The sequence below is a fragment of the Populus nigra genome, chromosome 1 (assembly GCF_951802175.1).
Source record: "Populus nigra chromosome 1, ddPopNigr1.1, whole genome shotgun sequence".
In the NCBI taxonomy this organism is placed as follows: Eukaryota; Viridiplantae; Streptophyta; class Magnoliopsida; order Malpighiales; family Salicaceae; genus Populus; species Populus nigra.
In genome coordinates this window covers 3,543,230-3,560,689 of record NC_084852.1, presented here as the reverse complement: position 1 = coordinate 3,560,689, position 17,460 = coordinate 3,543,230, and the positions used below count along the sequence as shown (strand labels likewise).

Below are 17,460 nucleotides of genomic sequence, written 5' to 3'. Positions count from 1 at the left end.
ATGCCCTATAGAGCCTCAACTCCTGCATCACAGAGTGAGTTGCTACCATCTCTATCCATCAAAGAGGCAAAGATACCAATTGACACAGTGTGTAGCGTATATAGAAGCTAAGGTTCTCAAGCCTTAAGGTTTTAGACCTAAGTTGTAGAGAAATTTAAAAAAAAAACTCTCTGTATTTTATTAAAAGTCTCAATAATAATCTCCCTCTCAAAATAAACTAAAAACTTTTATTTATATTAGTTTTAAAATCTTTTATGGAAAAAAAATTTCTAATTAAAACTAAAATTCTTAGAATCCATCTAACATTAGGATTCTTAAATACTAATTAAAAACAAATAATTAAAATTAAAAATTAATTAGAAAAATAATTAAAATAACAACTTCAAGTTTGATATTTGATGTTTATGAGTTTCTTCGCCAACTTCTTTTTAGGCTTGATATTATCTATTTAGTTCATTCATAAGTATATAGTTGTAACATGCTTCACGTCAGAAGTATAGCCTGGATTCAGTCTATTTTCCTGATTTGTAAATCTAGCTGACAAGAGAATTTTGGAGTAATGAGATGAAGATATTCCAAGACCCTCTTCCCTTTGATGGCGTCTGGATTGATATGAATGAGATATCAAATTTCATAACTTCCCCTCCCACCCCATTATCTAACCTTGATGATCCTCCTTGTAGGATTAACAATGCCTGTATTCAACGACCTATTAATAATAAAACTGTCCCTGCAACATCTCTAAAAACCATTTTGGTAGCGTTACTGAGTACAATGTTCATAACCTTCATGGCTACTTGGAATCTAAAGCCACCAATTGTGGTCTGAAAAAGGCAACTGGTAGAAGGCCTTTTGTACTCTCTAGATCAACTTTTGTTGGTTCTGGCAAGTACACTGCACATTGGACTGGAGATAATGCTGCAACATGGGATGATCTAGCATACAGCATTCCAACAATTTTGAATTTTGGACTGTTTGGAATTCCAATGGTTGGTGGACATTTGCGGTTTTGCTAGAGACACAAATGAAGAGCTTAACTTGTCGTCGTTGGATCCAGGTAAATCATTGGTTTTTGCGCATCTACAGATGTTATGAAGTCCTAGTCATAATTCAGACCGATGCACATTGGAACACATTGAGTTTCATGTATTTGTTGTTACATTTTTGTTTTGCTTCTCTGGATTGGATTTCGAAAGCATGACGAATTGTCTTAAGTTTTCTGCACTAGATAATTGTTCCTGAAGTTATGTTACAATGCAGCTAGGTGCTATTTACCCATTCGCAAGAGACTACTCGGATATGTACAAAAAATGGCAAGAGCTTTATCTCTGGGATTCTGTTGCCGCAACAGCTAAGAAGGTTCTCAGCCTTCATGTGAAGGTGTGATGGTATCACCTGTACTGAAATCAGGAGCTACTCCAGTAAATGCTTACTTCCCTGTAGGAAACTGGTTTGACCTCTTCAATTACTCTAGTTCAGTTGGTGTAGATTCAGGAAAATACATAGAACTAGGTTCACCTGCAGATCATATAAACATTCATGATTCCGAAGGTAACATGGCCTTGCGAGGAGAAGACATGACAACAAAAGAAGCTCAAAAAACAGCATTCCATCTCTTGGGTTCTTACTAGCCCTGGAAACAGCACAGAAGTTTTCTTGGATTATGGGGAGAGTGTGGAGATGGGAGGGGAGGGAAAGAATTGGTGCTTAGTGAAATTTTATAGTGAGATAATAGGAGACATGGCAATGGTAAGATCAAACATCATAAATGAAGAATTTGCTTTAAGTAAAAAAATGGATTGGAAGTAAAGTAACATTCATAGGGTTAGAAAAGACTAAGGGGTTCAAGTGGTATGAATTGCCGACTTGTAAAGAAACAAAGAGTGGAAATTCAGGCATAAGGGCAAGCTTCAATTGCAATGGACTATTTGATAAGCTAGAAAAGTCAGGCTTCTGTTTGTCACTTGGAGAGGAGTTCAAGTTAGAGGTGAAATTAAGCAGATAAGAATTGACAGCCAAAATTTACCAGAAAATTGGCAATAATAATAATAATAATAAAAAAGAGATTGCAAATGTTGAAATTCCAGTTGGAAAAATGATAGTACAAGTTTCTCAGGCAACAAGGTTTACCATTTGATCATGACAAAGCAAAAAGAAAAAAGAAAAAAATAAAAAGAAGAAACGAAAGTTTTAAGATAAAAATACCTCCAATCATACATACAATTGTTTTTTTGTTTTTCTTTCAAAAAAAAAAAATCTCCTTTTACATGTTAGTATATTGGTGCCTGCTATGCTTAGCGGGTTAGATGAAATATTTTTTTAACATAATTTTTTTTAAAATAATATTAATGTTTTTAAAGAAATAAGAAAGATCTGGAATATAAGTTATTTATTTGATTGGATTTAATAAGGTCGGTTGAATTAGTAATATAATTAAAAAAAATATTGAAAATAAAGCAAAAAATGCCAATAATTAATTATAAAAATTGAATATCTTGAGAGAAAAATGAAAATTTTTTTTTGTTAAAGACTCATTTTTATTCTATTATGGACACCATCTCACCCTAGAAAAAACTCACCGAAACGATTCTAAGACGATTGCAAAAAAAACTGTATTATGACACTAAAAAAGGCTATATGCGTTGTTAGAGTAATGATCTGGAAAGCAAACCAAGTAAAATATCATGAAGTGAACATCTCTTACTTATATTTAATTAATTTAATTTAATTTAATTAAAAAAATTCTTTTAAAAAAACTAATGTTAACAAAGAATGAAAGAAAAAAGACTTAGGATAATTAAGGTTATTTTTAAAATTAATAAAAAAATTTTTAGAAAGTAAATAAGAAAATTAACATAATCTAATCTTTAATTAAAAAAATATTGGAGGATGAAGTTGAAAAAAATATGAGTTAAAAAAAAAACAAAAACCAAACAACTTCAGACAAATCTCTTAAACCAATATTAATCTTCTAAACTCGCAATCTATAAAATTCTAAACTCAGGTTCAATCAATAAACTTATTTACTAACCACTTTAATATTGATGAATGAAATAAAAAATTAAAATATTTAAATTTAAAAAATTTATCAAAATAAAACAAATAATAATAAAAAGATAGAGTATCAACTTTGACATAAGAATAAAATAAAATAAAATATCAAATGATAAAATAAAAAAATAAATTTAATTAAAAAAAGGATTCAATACAAAAAAAATATTAATCAAAATAATTAATTGTAACATATAGAAAAATAAAAAAAATGAAATTGAAAGAAATATTTAGTTTTTTAAATAATTTCAAATAAAATAAATAGTTATAAAAATAATATAAACTAAATTTAAAAAATAAATAAATTGGAGGATCGTTTTGAAAATTTAAAATTCAAACGTGAAAATCAAGGAATGAAATAAATAAAGAAAAATAAGATCGCAGGCCTCGAACCAACCACAGATGAAGAACACTGGGATTTCAAATAATTACTATTTTTTTTAGAGTACATTAAAAGTATATTCCACCGATATCTAAATACCTCTGAGTTTCCACTGATCATATGACAGAAAGAATGGAGAAAGAGAGAAACAAGACTGGTAGCAGGAACCCAAAAGCAATATCTCAATCTAACAGCAATCTTCTACTTATCTTCTTCTTGTTGGTTCATTGGGTGCCATTGATTAGTGGAAAGGAAGTGAAAGAAGAAGTCGTTGGCTATGGCTACAAAGTTGGATCTGTTAACTCTGGTTTCTCAGGCAAGTCGTTGACTGCCGATCTTAGTCTTATCAAGGAATCCTCAGTTTATGGAGATGATATCCAACATCTCAGTCTTGTTGCTAGGTAAGAAGTTTAGTTACTATCTTGATTATTTTGATGTTAAGGATGATTTTTCTAACATTAATCTTATCTAACTATCAAATGCTCTTGAAAAACAGAAACCAAAAAGTCAATGGCTTTTTTAGGATGAACAATTTTGTTGTTAATTTCTTGTGACATGATTAGTTCTAATCTTATCTTTGCTTAGAATGACGGGAAAATGAATTTCTCATCATCTATTTTAATAAATTATGATAGAGGGACTGATATGAATAACTTTAAAAACTTAGAGGACTATGCCAGCAACTTACCCTCTTCAAAGAATTATGTTCCTACCATACACTTAAACAAGTAGACGGCATGGCTTGTCTTCCGACTTGCATATTTCCTGCTCTATGCTTTGACATGCTTTGCCTCCTAAACGCAGCTTTGAAACTAAGAACCGTTTGAGAGTCAGAATAACAGATTCCAAAAACCAAAGATGGGAGATCCCAGAAGACATCGTTCCCCGGGAAGGCCACTCTCCGGAAAACTACCTGCATTACTCTCCATTAAAGCATAGAGTCTTGCTAGAAAACAACCTCCTCTCTGACCCCAACTCGGACCTGCTTTTTACCCTGCACAACACCACCCCTTTCGGCTTCACCATCACCCGAAAGTCCTCTGGTGATGTTCTTTTTGACACATCGCCGGACACGTCCAATCCCGACACTTTCTTGGTCTTTAAGGACCAGTATATCCAGCTGTCTTCCAGGCTTCCTATAAAGAGGTCATCTTTATACGGTCTAGGAGAGCACACCAAGAGCACTTTCAAGTTGAAGCCTAAAGACGCATTCACCTTGTGGAATGCTGACCTGGGCAGTGCTAATATTGATGTTAATCTCTACGGTTCTCACCCCTTCTACATCGATGTAAGATCAGCATCGGCTGATGACAAAGTAAAGGCAGGGACTACTCATGGTGTTTTACTGTTTAATAGTAATGGCATGGACATAATTTATGAAGGTGATAGGATAACTTATAAGGTTATTGGTGGCATTATTGATTTGTACTTTTTCGCTGGGCCATTGCCGGATATGGTGATAGAGCAGTATACTGAGCTAATCGGCCGGCCTGCCCCAATGCCATATTGGTCATTCGGTAAGCACTGTCTCTACCTTCCTTGATTTATACTATTTTTCTTTGCAAATCTTACTGGCAACTTAACATGTTGTGGTCTGCAAAATTGCATGATAATTGAATATATCAATTCAATAATTGCCGATATGGATGGACCATATTATTTTATATATCTCAGTTTTTGTTAAACAATGTCTGTTTCATTATAACACGCATCAGTTGTCACAATTCTATGTTCTTTTGAAGATTTTCTTGTATAAACATTTCCTTGAGCAGCTATGATGATCTCTGTTCTTAAGCAGCTATGATGAGCTGTTCTTACTTGCCGGTTTCATTTAGCCATGCTCTTAGATTTGGGTAGCTTTTATTCTTGACAACTCCTTTTGTTCTTTCCTGTGTTTTGGTACAATGTGAAGGGTTTCATCAATGCCGATACGGTTACAAGAACATTTCTGATGTTGAGGGTGTGGTTGCTGGATATGCAAAAGCTGGTATACCTCTTGAAGTCATGTGGACAGATATTGATTACATGGATGCATACAAGGACTTCACATTTCATCCTACAAATTTTCCCTTGGAAAAAATGAAGAAATTTGTCAATACCCTTCACCAAAATCGTCAGAAATATGTGCTCATCTTGGATCCTGGTATGTTCCAACTTGAAGAAACAAAAGTTCTCTTAACATGAAATCCTATGACTTTTGTAATTCTTTCTAATTGGCTTTGAGAAGAAAAAACAAGAAAAGAAAAGAAAGGAAGAAAGATATAATGGTTCTGGTAAATTCTTTTGAGCCTCCAATTTTCTGCAGGCATCAGTGTGAACTCATCATATGAAACTTACATCAGAGGAATGCAGGCTGATATTTTCATTAAACGCAATGGCATTCCGTACCTGGGTGAAGTTTGGCCTGGAAAAGTCTATTTTCCTGATTTTGTAAATCCTGCTGGCCTAGAGTTTTGGGTTAATGAGATAAAAATGTTTCGAGAGCTTCTCCCTGTTGATGGTCTCTGGATTGACATGAATGAGATATCAAATTTCATCGATCCCACACCCACCCCATCTTCTACCCTGGACAACCCACCCTACATGATTAACAATGCTGGCGTTCGTCGGCCGATTAATAATAAAACTATTCCAGCAACATCTCTACACTTTGATATCATGACAGAGTACAATGTTCATAACCTCTATGGCCTCCTGGAATCAAAAGCCACCAATGCTGGTCTGATCAATTCAACTGGTAAAAGGCCATTCGTACTTTCTAGATCAACTTTTGTTGGCTCCGGAAGGTATACGGCACATTGGACTGGAGACAATGCTGCTACATGGGATGACTTGGCATACACTATACCATCAATTCTGAATTTTGGACTGTTTGGAATTCCAATGGTTGGTGCTGACATATGTGGCTTTTCAGGAAACACAACTGAGGAGCTTTGCCGGCGATGGATTCAGGTAAATGGTTTCTTGTAATTGGATGTTGCATGGGTGTTTTACCCTTTTTCTGTATTCACTTGATGTTGAATTTTTATTCCGATGCAGCTAGGTGCCTTCTACCCCTTCGCAAGAGATCATTCATCCATAGACACAACGCGTCAAGAGCTTTATCTCTGGGATTCTGTTGCAGCAACAGCCAGGAAGGTGCTTGGCCTGCGATATCAGCTGCTTCCATATTTCTACACATTAATGTATGAGGCTCACACAAAAGGGACCCCAATAGCGCGGCCTCTTTTCTTTTCATTTCCTCGAGACATCAAAACTTATGAAGTCAACTCACAGTTTCTTATCGGTAAAGGTGTAATGGTATCACCAGTATTGAAGTCAGGAGCTACTTCAGTCGATGCATATTTTCCAGCGGGAAACTGGTTTGATCTTTTTAACTACTCTAATTCAGTTTCTGTAAGTTCAGGAAAGTACATCAATCTTGCTGCACCGGCAGATCATATTAATGTTCATGTTCACGAAGGAAACATCTTGGCCTTGCAACAAGAAGCCATGACGACAAAAGAAGCTCGAAAAACAGCTTTCCATCTTTTAGTGGTTCTGAGCAGCACTGGAAACAGCACAGGGGAATCATTCTTGGATGATGGGGAGAGCGTGGACATGGGAGGGGTGGGGAAGAATTGGAGTTTGGTGAAATTTTCTGGTGGAATAGTAGGGAATAGAGTAGTAGTTGGATCAAATGTCATTAATGGAGAATTTGCTGTGAGTCAAAAATGGATTATAGAAAAAGTGACATTCTTAGGATTAGAGAAAACTAAAGGTCAGTTTGATTTACTGGAGATATCTGGGCTTTCTCAGCCTCTCGGACAAGAGTTCAACTTGGAGAAGACATTTTAGAATGCAGGAAATGATCACTGGTGTCTACTAGAAAGTGAAAAAACAATAAGAGATTGTAATTGCCAGTTTGGAGAAATGTTGACTGTACTTTTACTTAAAAATATATTAAAATAATTTTAATTTTTTTTTTAATTTTTAACATTTATACATCAAAATCGATCAAACTGCACTCAAACATAATTTCAAACTGCCCACTCAAACATAATTTCAAACTGCCCACTCACTTAGTCATCTTGAATGACTCGCAAGTTGACCAATGAAATAAAATAAGATATTTTTGCACAATGCCATTTCGTTGCTACCGAAAGAACCATAAACCATATTGACATTGTGCCTACCTGTAAGAATTTGCAAATTAAACGTAGTTGACATTTTCAGGATTATTTGTGAAGCAGTACAAGATGGCTTATGATAAGAACATGGAAGGCAGAGAAATGAAATCGAATTAATGATGCTAGAATACAATTGTCTGAAGATTAAGCAATGGAGTGCATCTGAAAATAATGGTACATGGAAGAACTTGATAACTAGAACCAGCTGTTGAATATTTCGAACAATTAAAAAATTGTAATATCTGTAAACTCCTACAAAAATTCTGCTTTAGAGACACTTCCTTCCGCAATACTTCAATGTTGATAAATAAGCTGTCCACTATTTACCAAAAGACAACCAAGACACCTGGAATAAATTCCAGTGATTAGTAACCAGAAAAACTTTTTCATGCACAAGAAGCTGATCCAGAAAATCATTCACTGCAAGTAGGAGATGGAAAATCCATGTAATCTGGTGGTTTTTCTATGTTTATAGTAACTTGATTTTCTTTTTTTCTGACGGCTGAAAAACAAAACAAGTGGTGGATGAAAGAATTTGACAACACAGAATAGAGAAGTACCTCAAATATATGCTACAACATAGGTGTATAGGTTGAGAACTGGTCCTATCATCCCATATCTTCCATAAAAATCTCGTTACTATGAGCAACCAATTTGATCCTTGAAGACGACATTTTCAGTCAGCTTCAGACCCAAATCTTTGTACGAAGAACTCATCAAGTTGTCCCCAGTTAAGGGTACCAGATTCGCTCGAGCTACCAGAAGGTAATGATCTAATGCATCCAAGGATAAGTGTAATATCCCGGTGAAGCCTGATATATGGTACACAAACAAAAACAACTTGAGCTCCAGAAAGTTAATTTCCATGCAGAAGCAAGCAAAACAGAAAAACAGTTGTGGATGCTCTTGTAAGATAATAAAAGGCAGTACCTGCCCTTTGCTTGTGGACTGCTGATCTCAAACCGTGAAAATGCTTCTGAAGTTTCTTTATGCAAGTCTATAACCACTTGCCTGAAAAAATCATTGCAATGCAGGGATAAGCGTTTCCATCAAAACCCAAGGGAAAAAACCTACTGGGTTTTTGAGATTTTGCTCTGTTTTCATGAGAATACATTTTTCATCAAGAAATATGGTTCTGGATACCATGAAAGTATTTAACGTCAATAAGTTTCTTAGAAAATAAGTTCGACTAAACACACCGGATGCATTTCATTCAAGGAAGGACAATTTCTTTGTTTAGACCTGGACAACCAAATATGCCTCAATATCCACTTCAAGCCATTTTACTGCAGGATTTTTGTCATCATTGGACTATGCATTACACAACCATGAGATCAAAGTCATACTCTACATTTTGTAGCATGGAACAGCAAAGTATATGCTGATATTGCAGCAAGCAACTGAGTATTATTCACCAAGCTAAGTTTAGAACTCACCTGAAAATCGCTTGAATATCCGCCTCATGTAAAGTTCTAGACAAGATACGTTGTAGGTAGTTAACCTCCTGCAAAAGTTGAATGGCTAATCAGGTCCAATTCTCCAAGGATAATTTTGGTTGAACAACCATAAGGAAAGAAACCACCTCCCAAATCCTAACATTATAATGATTATAACAGCTACTTGAGTTCATACATTTAGCAGGAATTTTCCAGATTAAGTTCTTAATCTAAGAAAGCAAAGACAAAGTTTATGTCATGAGTGGAATCAGATTGAGGACTGTTAACATGCTGTAGATTTTCACCAAACAACTGTATGCAATGAAAAGACATCTGCACATCAACCACAATAATATATGGCCATGTCAGCCCACTCTGAAGTTTATCTACTTGACTAAAGTGTTCAGAGCAGGCATGTTTGGCATTTCCAAATTGCCAAGATCCACAGTAAGAGGACACCACAAAAGCCTCCAGTGTATTTGGAATTTGGAACATTCCAATTTACAATTAGTTACCTTTACAATTTCTTTAGCAATCAAACTAGGCTGTGAATCAGTATCTACGGGTCTATTCCAGCTCTCGACAACTGGAGGCAATTTACGTAGATGATACAACACCCTTTCCCTCATTATCTGAACCAGCTTTGTAAGTATCTCCTCTTGATGAACCTTATAATCCTGAGTTAAAAAATAAAACCATGTGAAATTTGAAACTAAACAGCATAAAAGCCTGTTCATCCACAGACAAAACCAGCTCCAAACTACAAGAAATCCCAAAAACAAACAGGCATTGAAAGAGAAGTTCCACGCATTGTATGCATTGTCATGCATGCCATCAATCAGTAGCAAGAGAGCTCAGCAAATTAAATAGAAGTTGCACACATCACAATATTAGCATGAGAAGCAGCTTAAACAGCTACATACCTGTGCTATTCGATCAATCTCTGACAATAGTAATGCTTTCCGTGCTTCAGGTACTTTAAGGAAAAGAACTCGCCTGATTTCTTAGCCCAGACAGCAAGCACAAAGAAACTCAGAAATGTCAGAAAATGAAGAGCTAGCAAATAAGAGCGGCAAGAAAATTGTCTTAAGCAGTGCACTTAACAATTTGAAACAAGAACACTCATTAAATGTATATCAACCTACCAGGAATAATAGCATATACAAAACTGATGACTTGACTAGCAAGGGCCAAGTGCTTCGATGTAATAGATTTCAAACCTGACACCTTCAGCATTGCATAGACCAAAGTTAGTAATTAAATGAACAACTGAGCTTGCTTCAAATTGATTATAAATATAAGAGCAAAGAAAATAATTTGAAAATAAGGCAAGCAAAAAGAGAGAATAAAATGTGCATGGTATATCAGTTTGTTGGCAGGAAGAAAGATAGATAAAGAAAACATTCAGGGTGTGATGTTGGTGTTCGGAGACTCAGTGGAGCGCTTCACAGGTATCAAGGATTTGGAGGCTAAAATTGGGATAACCCACAGACCAAATATCATAAATGCATGCAAGACAAGAATGGTTCCCTTTTATGATATGTTAACCAGAAAATCTAAACCTTTTTTGGACTTTAGAATGTTAAAATACAACACTTTGGAGAAAGCAAATGTTAACGATTAGAAACTTGTACCTGCATGGCACCAGCTCCGAGAATAAGTTGACAAGTCCTTGTATTGAAGAATTTTAAGATCTCCACAACACGATGAATAACTTCTGAAGATAGCGTTGGCAAATAATTATTCATATCCATGTATTCTGACAACATCTTCAGCAATATTAAGCCACTGGGAAAGAGTAAACACAGACGGCATCAGCGATTGTTCACTTCAGAAAGTATTTTGATTGCTGAAAATTAAAAATAGTATGCAAAATGAAAATAACAAAACACAACAAGGAATTCTTAGATTATAATCTGTCAAACATACAAGAGAAAGTAAAGTGTCATCAAGCAGGGGAGTGCTAAGCCACACTGGCAATAACTATTGACATTAACTACGGATAGAAAGTCAAGATTTAAATGAAATAAAGAAAATGTTGTTAATGAACTCACAGAAAACTACATGCAAAAAAACTGATATAAAAGGTAAAAAAAGAAAACTAACCAGTTTACCATGTGATAACCAACACCTCCACAAGAAAGTGTTTGAGAAGTGGATTTCCCGCGCTCCTTTACCTTATGGTTGTTACGCTGAGCTGAAGATGTTGCAGTCATGACTTTATTACTTTCAGCTGGCTCAGTTGAGGGAGTCGATTTTTTTTGCACAGAATTTTGCAAAGACACCTCTGTAGAGTTCATTCTCACTAGTTTTTGTGCAGCATTTTGTGCTTCATTGTCAATCACAAGTGAACCATCATTGCTTGTGCCCACTTCTCCATAGCTTCTTGTCATCTCAACTTGAGTTTCATTTAGAGCCTCAGAGATCAATGGTTCAGAATAAAACAATGAAGCTACAATAGCCTGAAATTCATCAGGGACATCTACTTCCACCCATGTCTCCTGATCAAGCACTGCCTTAATTTTTGTCATCTACATCCATCAATGTAAAGGTTAGCCAGATGAGAAACTGAAAATGTCTTAAAAAACAAACTAAATAAAGGGGAAAGTGGAAAAGGAAACTAACTCGCATTTCATGTTGGAAATCAACAAAACCCTTGGCCTGTGATTGCATTGTTCCACGAATACTATACCCCAATCTTCCACCAATCTGTTTAAGTTAGCGTACAAATAGCATCACAGACATGAACAGAAAGTTTTTTTCATGATACAGAAAACTATATAGAACCTTTTCAGTGGCAGTTATAAACTCTTGGGTGATGTTGTATATGCTTAAAAATTCCACCAATCTCAGCTTAGGATGAAGAACAGCACGGACCCCGAGGAGCTTCGCCCATCTTCCATGAGCAGCATCACAAGCAGCAAAGACAGCTTCTGTGTTCTCTCTCAATACATCAGCCCTGTCAAAGATCACAATTTGTTCAGAAAACTACACCAGTTGAACCAAATTTTAATGTAAATCAGAACTGAATCAACACCATTAATTTGCAGATGCAAACTGGAAAACCCAACTGAAGGTTCAAAATCACCTTCTTTGCAGGTCTTATTTTTGCAGGAATTGTTCTGACATAAATTGGCTAGATGGGATCTGAAGCTGGTAAAAAAACCAGCCTATAAGAGAGATGAGACAGACTGGCAGTGACTACTTAACAACAAGGACAACTTAAAAAACCCTCATCACAACAGAGCTTCTGATCATGATCAGCAATTTGGAGATTACCTCCAAACATGATAGCATTCTTACCTTCTTAAAGTACACTAATATCAGATAATCTTCTTTTTTTCATAAGCACACTAAACAGGAAGTTACTTGATGCTCAGTTCAGTTCAAGTTGTGAAAGAGGGATACCAAGTAAATGCAGGCTCAATTATATTGTTCCAAAATTGACCAGGGTGAAGAAAAAACATAACTAGTCCTGTTAAAATCTCTTTGGTTTTTATTATATAGAATTTCATAACAGATTTTAAATCTTTTCTTTGCCAAGTAATTATTCTTTAACTAAAACAAAGAAGTGGATTGCACCTTTTATTATAAGTAGTAGCAATAAACAAATAGCACCAACAAAAAAAAAAACTGCAATGGAACACGGGCCCTTGAATAAAAACAACCCACAAAATTCCACAAAGATAAATAATAACTATAACAAATTTGGTCACAAGAAAAATATCATGAAAGCATTAATAAAATAAATAACCGTAGAGTTGTACAAACTTATAATCCCAGCCATTATTTCTGTTGTGTAGTGATTTCTGCTATGTCAATTTTTTTATATATAGCGTTTACTCTTACATAAAAGGTAAACATCATGCAAGTAACATTTTAAAATTATCACAACAAAGGGATCAGAGTTCACCTAAAATTTCTCGAAATATTTGAGGGGCTTGCTGCATCATTTGATTTCAGCTGAGATGATGTAAGCTTGGAAGTACTTCTCTGTTGAGAAAAGGGGAGAAGTGAACTGCCTTGGCTACCACTCTCATAAGTTGTTTCAGCAGTAGCTGCACCAACTGCAATTGCAGCAGCAACTGACTCAGTGGCATAATGTCCATCAACACTGCACATAATCCACTCAATTGCTTTTTTCACTTCAGCAGCCTGCACTAAGTGTGCCTGCATTTACTAAAATGAAAATAGATCATATTATTTGTTACTTAAATGGCATATAATGAAGAAAACTAAAGGCTTGAATCAAGCAATCAAATCATTTCTATGATAATCACGCAGTAAAAAATCAAGGTCATGACCACCGAAGCATACTAACAAATCAGCAACCTAAGTTTAGGAGTCTTGTAAACCACAAATTCTCTTGAGCAAGGCTTAATTTAGCAACTATGCCCCCATAAAAAATAAAAAATGGATTTTGGTGGCAACAATCCACCTTCATTACATTCAGGCTTCAGCTGCCCAGTATATCTGAGTTAAAGGAAAAATCAAAGCATGGCCAGTACATCAAGAAGCTTACAAAACTGTGTCTAGGAAAAATACTTGTGAATTATACATTACCTGTACGATGTTGAAAATAGCACTTAAAAGCAGCACAAAGTTTTCAGATGACAAGCTCCTTAACTTGCTCGCTAGTGATAAACCTCCACCTGAGTCACCCATAAGTGTAAGAAAAGGAGAGAAAAAGGAGCAGAAACTCATTACAAGTTGCTTATATCCAATCAACAAATCATCTTAAAGAAAATAGACAAGTACTTGCAAATTAATGAGCTCGAAAAAATTTTAAAAAATCTTGTAGTTTGTACTCACCATCTGTATCGGATGTTCGCTCTGCAGATGTTCGCTCTGACTCCAGAGATTGGGCTGAAAAGGCCGGAAGCAGCTCGGCAACTGCATTCTTAATAGTTGTTTTCATACTGGCCGTAAGAGTATCTCGGTATATTCTCAACACAGAGGGGAGCTTGGCCTGATACCAATCAATGAAACATTGAGTTCAGTGCTAGAGTAAAAAGAATCAATTGGTTTACCATAATCAGCACTGATAAGCACAAATTGCAGTCCTAATAACAAATTAGCAACTAAGAGCAGCAACATCTTACAGTGATGCTGCAGGATGGGACCTTCACCTACAGTCCCTTACCAGGATCCTACTTCAGAGTGACCATAACTGGGAAAGGATCTTATTGGAAACAAGTTCAATCAGAAATTTATCCTACCAACACTGGAAAAAATATTTGAATTCTGATATTTAAACTTATAAGCTCACATCATCCAGACTCTTATTTCAGTTAAGTCGAACTTTTCTATCAGCATGAATGACTTAAATTTTACTCATGTTGAATAATTCACATAAATTCCTATAACAAGAACTAAGATATGGCATCAAAGAGTATACATCAGCAGCAAGAGTAAAATTATACAAATATTTAAGAACAAACAACAGCAGAAGTTGTAATGAAGGCAGTTATTTTCATGAAAAAGTACTAGACACAACACTCACAGTTCTAAGCAACCCAACAATGAGAGGGAGAAGACGATCTCGAAAATTGGAGGTCTCTTCATCATCCAACTTAACCTGCTAAACATGATCCATTCCAAAGAACAGCAGATATTACTCATAGAAGTTCAATAAAGAAGACAAACAAAAATAGAAATACAAGTCATTAAAAAGTCCTTAAAAGAAAAGTTAGAAAAATCATATTATGCAAAAACACAAGCATCAGGAAGATGAGGTACAATTAATATAAGTTAAGGGAAAAACCAACAACAGCCACTCATTCCAACTTCATACGCTTGATAGTACATGCTGTATTAAATGTCTTGGATGACATGAAATTCAAAGATGCATTCTTGTGTATAAATATAGCCATACTAGAGTACCAAAAAAAGCAACATGTTCTTTGTCAAAACAAGAAAATGAATAAGTGAAATTAAGCTTACTTCTTCATCTTTTCCATTCATATACATGGAATCCCTGGTTTTTGCTTTGGATAAAAGAAGCAAATCTTTATCCCTAGCAACATGTATTGAAGCTTGCATAAATTCTGCTGAAAGAATGCTACAAAAAAAAAAAAATGTAATAAGTTACAAAAGAAAAACAAAATGGTATACATTTCCTTTTTTAATTAAATTATATGACATTTTGTATTGCATTTTACACAACAACCAATAAATTTATCACTAAGACCTACTTGAAATGATAACTGAAGAAATTGCAAATACAAATAAAAGAATAAGGCATCATCCACAAAGCACTAGGACCAACCAATCTCATTAAATGTAAGTTAAGTCAACCCATAAATAGAAGTCCAAGCAAACTAGAAAACCAAGCTTACCCAACAGCAATTGCTGTTAATTCACCTCCTCCCTCTTAACACTGCCCATCCTTTAAGGAAACCTCATCAGGAAACTCAAACTAACTCAGTCATAAGCTTTCTCAGAGTTCAACTTAAGAACCACCCCTTCTGCCTCTAGCCGTAACATTCCCCACTACCAAATATGTCCCCAAAACCATATCTACAAGTAAAATACGGATCAAGGGAACTTCCTGCATACACCTTCATCAGAAGAAATTCTAAAACTCCCCCAATATTTTTCCGCATCAAGCACACAACAGCACATCACCTCATATGGTAAAAAATTTCCCATGATCATTATCGCAACTCAAACAAAATGAAAAGTATATAGAGCTAAATAACACAACCAATGCAAATGGAAGTTCAAGTTCAAATTGGCAAATAACTAATGCGGACATATTTTTAGAAGAAAAAAAAAAGATACCTGTTTATGGAATCTATTGCAGCAGCTACATTATCCCGTAGGTGACGAAAACAATGTAGACCAGTCAGCTCATCTCCATTCTATCAAAGATAAAGAATGCACAAGATTTAGGTCAAAAGAATAAGCATTTACCACAATCAAAACTTCTAATTACACCAGAATTCAAAATATACCAGCAACTGCTGCAAATCATCAGTAACATCCAATGCTCCGGCACAATCTGCAGATGCAACAAGCTGTATACCACCAAAAAAAGAGTAAAAAAATCAACTTGCATTACAAATCATCAAGAAACCACAACCTAAACCCCAAGCGCAACACTCATATAACATAATTTTCCTAAAACGCTTATTTATGAATAAAACCATCACTCCCTCTCAAATATCCAATATAACACAATTAAACGCATGCCCAAGAAACAAGCCAAAACAAACAAAATGGCAATGCTAATTACAAATTTAAGCGCAACGGAGCCTGTGCAACTAACATAATTTAGCTGAAAACAACAACTAAGCATATGTGCTAACAAATTCCAATAAAAGGGCATGCAAAAAAATTACCAATTTAAGAGTGGAAAGAGCCTGATTAACGTACAAAATAAGGCTCAACTTATTTTGCAAAGCAACCAAATTCCCTCTACTAACATTCAACTCATGAATCTCCATCGCTGACTCAACCAAATTCTTATCCAAAACCCTAATAGTCTCCTTCAACTCCCTAATCCTCTCACACCCCTCCACAATCTTCCCATTCAAATCCTCCAACTGCCCTTGCGCCTCGAAAAACGAATTCGACCGCAACGAAATCTCCTTCACCAAATGCACCTCCACCACGTCCAAATACTGAGTCAACTTCTCCTGCAACGACAAATTCGCCACCCCATTCGTAAACGGACACGCCGCATGAAACGTGGGCCCATCTTCCAATGCAAAATCCTCTTTAAAATACAGCGACGGAACTTCCCTCAAACACGCAACAAGCGCCTCGCCTTGCCCTACAGAATCCAAATCCAAGTCCAAATTGGATTCCTGCTCGTTGTTTTTGGTGTGGTTTTTGATGTCTTCGAAACGAGAGTGGGTGTCGGAGATGGAGGACAAGTAGGGGAGGAAATCGGATCGGGAGATATCGGGTTGTGGGTGTTTGGTGATTACGGGAGTGAAATCTGGAGGAGCAACGGACCACCAGCCGATCCAGGCGGAGGGATCGGAGGAGGATTTGAAGGAGTGAGGGTTGTTGAGGACGGAAGAGAGGTTTTGGATGGTATTGGAATTGTTGGGTTGCCTTCCTGACAGGGAAGAAGGAAGAGAATACATTGCTCTGCTCTGATCTGCTCTGCTCTGTGTTTAGGATTAGGAGGATCTGAGTGTTTTATTTTACATGGGAATTGGGATTGAATTCCAGTGTTGGATCTCAGTGTTGGGAATTGGACTGCATGGAATGGGATTTGGTTGGGATCCCAAAAATAGAAGGAATTTATAGAGTGGACTGGAGGGAGAATGTGAGTGAGAGTGATTGATTGGGTCAGTCAATGTTACGGTCTGCTTGGCCAGCGATACATACAACCATAGTTCTAAAATCTTTTTATTTTTAAATTGTTTAAATTTTAAAAAATAAAATAAAAAATACATATGATACTGGA

General features: G+C 35.8%; 2 protein-coding genes and 1 pseudogene across 6 annotated transcripts; 2 read left to right on the top strand and 1 right to left on the bottom strand.

Moving 5' to 3' along the window:
• Positions 1 to 2,005, top strand: LOC133675259 (alpha-glucosidase-like; annotated as a pseudogene).
• A 1,427-nt stretch (positions 2,006 to 3,432) lies between these two features.
• Positions 3,433 to 7,402, top strand: LOC133688681 (alpha-glucosidase-like). The gene is made up of 5 exons (XM_062108260.1): positions 3,433 to 3,834; positions 4,238 to 4,950; positions 5,346 to 5,576; positions 5,739 to 6,385; positions 6,473 to 7,402. The coding sequence occupies exons 1-5, from the start codon at positions 3,554 to 3,556 to the stop codon at positions 7,268 to 7,270; spliced, it is 2,670 nt and encodes an 889-aa protein (XP_061964244.1). The 5' UTR covers positions 3,433 to 3,553; the 3' UTR covers positions 7,271 to 7,402.
• A 293-nt stretch (positions 7,403 to 7,695) lies between these two features.
• LOC133688652 (vacuolar protein sorting-associated protein 54, chloroplastic-like) lies at positions 7,696 to 17,367 on the bottom strand. Of its 5 annotated transcripts, none has more exons than XM_062108222.1 (19): positions 16,382 to 17,367; positions 15,995 to 16,057; positions 15,822 to 15,901; positions 14,982 to 15,099; positions 14,542 to 14,619; positions 13,851 to 14,007; positions 13,602 to 13,690; positions 12,952 to 13,208; positions 11,826 to 11,997; positions 11,664 to 11,747; positions 11,145 to 11,569; positions 10,673 to 10,826; positions 10,184 to 10,265; positions 9,962 to 10,041; positions 9,554 to 9,715; positions 9,039 to 9,106; positions 8,533 to 8,613; positions 8,163 to 8,414; positions 7,696 to 7,948 (listed from the first exon to the last, which is right to left on the bottom strand). In XM_062108222.1, the coding sequence occupies exons 1-18, from the start codon at positions 17,132 to 17,134 to the stop codon at positions 8,279 to 8,281; spliced, it is 3,039 nt and encodes a 1,012-aa protein (XP_061964206.1). In that variant the 5' UTR covers positions 17,135 to 17,367; the 3' UTR covers positions 7,696 to 7,948; positions 8,163 to 8,278. The 5 variants fall into 5 exon arrangements, with proteins under 5 accessions (XP_061964206.1, XP_061964213.1, XP_061964220.1 ...); XM_062108229.1 differs by having other exon boundaries at positions 14,542 to 14,616; XM_062108236.1 differs by lacking the exon at positions 9,554 to 9,715.
• Positions 17,368 to 17,460: the final 93 nt, after the last annotated feature.

Bases quoted from the DNA above. Each gene is read 5' to 3' on its own strand.
- LOC133688652 (XM_062108222.1), bottom strand. From the start codon at position 17,134: ATGTATTCTCTTCCTTCTTCCCTGTCAGGAAGGCAACCCAACAATTCC. The intron at 11,748-11,825 runs GTTCTATATAGT...TAACTTAAACAG, and splicing joins TTATAACTGCCACTGAAAAG to ATTGGTGGAAGATTGGGGTA. The intron at 9,716-9,961 runs GTATGTAGCTGT...TTTTTAACTCAG, and splicing joins AGATTGATCGAATAGCACAG to GATTATAAGGTTCATCAAGA.
- LOC133688681 (XM_062108260.1), top strand. From the start codon at position 3,554: ATGACAGAAAGAATGGAGAAAGAGAGAAACAAGACTGGTAGCAGGAAC. The intron at 5,577-5,738 runs GTATGTTCCAAC...AATTTTCTGCAG, and splicing joins TGTGCTCATCTTGGATCCTG to GCATCAGTGTGAACTCATCA. The intron at 6,386-6,472 runs GTAAATGGTTTC...ATTCCGATGCAG, and splicing joins TTTGCCGGCGATGGATTCAG to CTAGGTGCCTTCTACCCCTT.